Source organism: Sinocyclocheilus rhinocerous, unplaced genomic scaffold (genome assembly GCF_001515625.1).
Source record: "Sinocyclocheilus rhinocerous isolate Xijiao unplaced genomic scaffold, SAMN03320098_v1.1 scaffold85, whole genome shotgun sequence".
Classification (NCBI taxonomy): domain Eukaryota; kingdom Metazoa; phylum Chordata; class Actinopteri; order Cypriniformes; family Cyprinidae; genus Sinocyclocheilus; species Sinocyclocheilus rhinocerous.
Genome location: NW_015649998.1, coordinates 1,025,209 through 1,028,957, shown reverse-complemented (window position 1 = coordinate 1,028,957; position 3,749 = coordinate 1,025,209). Strand labels below are relative to the sequence as shown.

Genomic DNA, 3,749 nt, shown 5'->3' with positions numbered 1-3,749 from the left:
TAATTTACTTGTGTAAATGCTTCTGAAACATATTCAATGCAAATTTTGCAATTTCTTAGAATGTACTGTTTTGCATTTAGCATGTCACCCTTTTGCTTTAATGACAGCAGTGCTTGAGCTCCATGAAGTTTGTGGGAATAAATCTCAATGATCATGGTATTCAACATGATTTGAGAATGATACAAATCACATGCTTCAGTGAAAGCTAGAACATCCGATCTGAAAGCTCATTGACACAAATTGACTTACTTGATTAGTGACTTAGAAATTGTGCACAAACATTTAATTATTTCTTATGTTTTTTTTTTAAACACTCAAAACTTTCTACCTGTTCTATAGTTTGGTGTGCTCCTGACATCCCGGGCTAGAGGTGAGGATAAATGTAAAGGCAGACTTCTGTTAAAGGTGCCTGGAGAGGAATGCACACGTGTAAGGTTCCGGTGATATATTTTTTTCCGTACATCACAGCATTCACTGTGCTGCGGCACTCCCAGTTGATTACTGCATCGGTCATCATGCGGCGATTGAGACAGTATATGTAAGTCCTCTCTTGTTCTCTCTCTGTCTTTTCTCAGTGATCCAGAGGACACAGGCCGCACCGTGTGAAAAGGTACATTACAATGAGCATGTGAAAAAGGGCTCTGTGTGTTTGCGTGCAAATGTACATTTGTGTGTTGCTGGAATGTCTCCTGTGGCCATTGCTGTTGGTACATGGGGTGTGTAATCATAACAGTCTGAGTGTGGATGTGCTGGAAGAAAGAAGGTGCCGACTGGGATTTGCTCAAAGGCTTATGAGACATCACCGCCCACTGCCCAGGAACTGTGAGAGAGAAAGAGCAAATTAGGTTATTTTCTCATTTACACTGATTTTCTGGTCTCAAGATTAGTGAATGTTGTGTGTTACCTGCAAGAACAGGTGGATGCAAGGCAAAGACCGGCTGTTCATATCTAGTCCAGAGCATGGTGTGTACAGGAGATTCATCCTGAAGAAAAGCAGATTAATGTAGTTGCAATCAGGAATGAGCAAGTTTTAGGCTTAACATAGCATTAAAACAATTATTAAACAATTACAATGGACCCTTTTCACAACTATAGTATAGTAAATTGTAGAAGTATATGGGAGACCATAGCAAATATTTGTTTTGCATTCCCATTTATTTAAACAGAAAAAAATATGCTATTCCGCAAAAAACTGTATTTCCAAAACTTTCAGAAAACAAAAAAAGAGATGCATTAGCAACTCCATTGTAGAAATGCTGACTAGTTTTAATAAATTAATGACAGGGTGATAATACAAAAACAAACATAAATAAAGTGCTATAAAAATACACTGAATAATCTGAAAAATTATGTTTGCTAGATTTACTATATCAATAGTTTTCAACCATTTTATAATTAAAAATGATTTAATAATATAAAAAAATCAATTAAAACTTAATTAAAATGCTGAAAACACACACAAAAAAGTAAGATGTAAACTGAAATCTTATTTCTTTTTTCCCTGCAACTAGTTTTTTTTAACTGAAAAACATACAGAATCTTGAACCTTAGAGTCACAAAATCCTATAATCCCAAATTTGGGATTTGGGAAATATCAAATATATAAAAACTCCCAGTTCCCTTTCATGGGAACTTCGAACTGCGTCCTCTAGGGGTCGCTATGGGGAACACCTCGTCGTGACCCGTGTCTGAAGCATACATTGAAAAAACACCAACTCGTTGGCCGACGACAGCCATGACGTCACTACCGGTTGCGACTACAGTATAAATAGGCGCCGGGAGCACACATCATTCTCTTCTTCGTCTTCATTGACTGTTCTGTTTGAAGCATGCATTTCCAAGGAAAAAGTAAGAGCTATCTCTATTCATTATGGCGAGCACTAGCAGAGCATTTAGAAGGTGTGTGCATCCGTGTCATCGCTATTTGACACCATTGATTAGTGACTTAGAAATTGTGCACAAACATTTAATTATTTCTTATGTTTTTTTTTTAAACACTCAAAACTTTCTACCTGTTCTATAGTTTGGTGTGCTCCTGACATCCCGGGCTAGAGGTGAGGATAAATGTAAAGGCAGACTTCTGTTAAAGGTGCCTGGAGAGGAATGCACACGTGTAAGGTTCCGGTGATATATTTTTTTCCGTACATCACAGCATTCACTGTGCTGCGGCACTCCCAGTTGATTACTGCATCGGTCATCATGCGGCGATTGAGACAGTATATGTAAGTCCTCTCTTGTTCTCTCTCTGTCTTTTCTCAGTGATCCAGAGGACACAGGCCGCACCGTGTGAAAAGGTACATTACAATGAGCATGTGAAAAAGGGCTCTGTGTGTTTGCGTGCAAATGTACATTTGTGTGTTGCTGGAATGTCTCCTGTGGCCATTGCTGTTGGTACATGGGGTGTGTAATCATAACAGTCTGAGTGTGGATGTGCTGGAAGAAAGAAGGTGCCGACTGGGATTTGCTCAAAGGCTTATGAGACATCACCGCCCACTGCCCAGGAACTGTGAGAGAGAAAGAGCAAATTAGGTTATTTTCTCATTTACACTGATTTTCTGGTCTCAAGATTAGTGAATGTTGTGTGTTACCTGCAAGAACAGGTGGATGCAAGGCAAAGACCGGCTGTTCATATCTAGTCCAGAGCATGGTGTGTACAGGAGATTCATCCTGAAGAAAAGCAGATTAATGTAGTTGCAATCAGGAATGAGCAAGTAACATAGCATACATAGCATTAAAACAATTATTAAACAATTACAATGGACCCTTTTCACAACTATAGTATAAGAAGTATATGAAGTATATGGGAGACCATAGCAAATATTTGTTTTGCATTCCCATTTATTTAAACAGAAAAAAATATGCTATTCCGCAAAAAACTGTATTTCCAAAACTTTCAGAAAACAAAAAAAGAGATGCATTAGCAACTCCATTGTAGAAATGCTGACTAGTTTTAATAAATTAATGACAGGGTGATAATACAAAAACAAACATAAATAAAGTGCTATAAAAATACACTGAATAATCTGAAAAATTATGTTTGCTAGATTTACTATATCAATAGTTTTCAACCATTTTATAATTAAAAATGATTTAATAATATAAAAAAATCAATTAAAACTTAATTAAAATGCTGAAAACACACACAAAAAAGTAAGATGTAAACTGAAATCTTATTTCTTTTTTCCCTGCAACTAGTTTTTTTTAACTGAAAAACATACAGAATCTTGAACCTTAGAGTCACAAAATCCTATAATCCCAAATTTGGGATTTGGGAAATATCAAATATAGGGGGACGCCTCGTCGTGACCCGTGTCTGAAGCATACATTGAAAAAACACCAACTCGTTGGCCGACGACAGCCATGACGTCACTACCGGTTGCGACTACAGTATAAATAGGCGCCGGGAGCACACATCATTCTTTTCTTCGTCTTCGTTGACTGTTTTGTTTGAAGCGTGCATTTCTGTGGTAAGAGCGATCTCTATTCTTCTCATTATGGCGAGCACTAGCAAAGCGTTTAAGGATGTGTGCATTCGTGTTGACGTTGTTTAACATCTGATGACACACACGATCTATGCGTTATTTGTTTGGGCAAAGAGCACACACGTGATGCATCCGAGGGGGCAATCGGTGTGCACTGCGAGCGTTTTTTCCAAGGAAAAAAGCTCCGCTCTCGTTTGTCTCTCTTTTCGAGGAAAGAGGGGCAGCCATCTGCTTCTCGCGATTCAGTACCCGCCGCTGCTGGCGTAC

At 38.3% G+C, this 3,749-nt stretch overlaps 1 protein-coding gene across 1 annotated transcript in view; it reads right to left on the bottom strand.

The window, feature by feature from the left end:
- The window catches only part of LOC107711024 (histone deacetylase 7-like), an 11,649-nt gene that overhangs the window by 5,936 nt on the left and 1,964 nt on the right, over nt 1–3,749 (bottom strand). Inside the window, exons 6-7 of the mRNA XM_016515925.1 lie at nt 2,589–2,667; nt 2,013–2,504 (exon numbers count right to left, since the gene is read on the bottom strand). Coding sequence (XP_016371411.1) covers nt 2,013–2,504; nt 2,589–2,667 — 571 coding nt within the window. The remainder of the gene's footprint in view (nt 1–2,012; nt 2,505–2,588; nt 2,668–3,749) is intronic.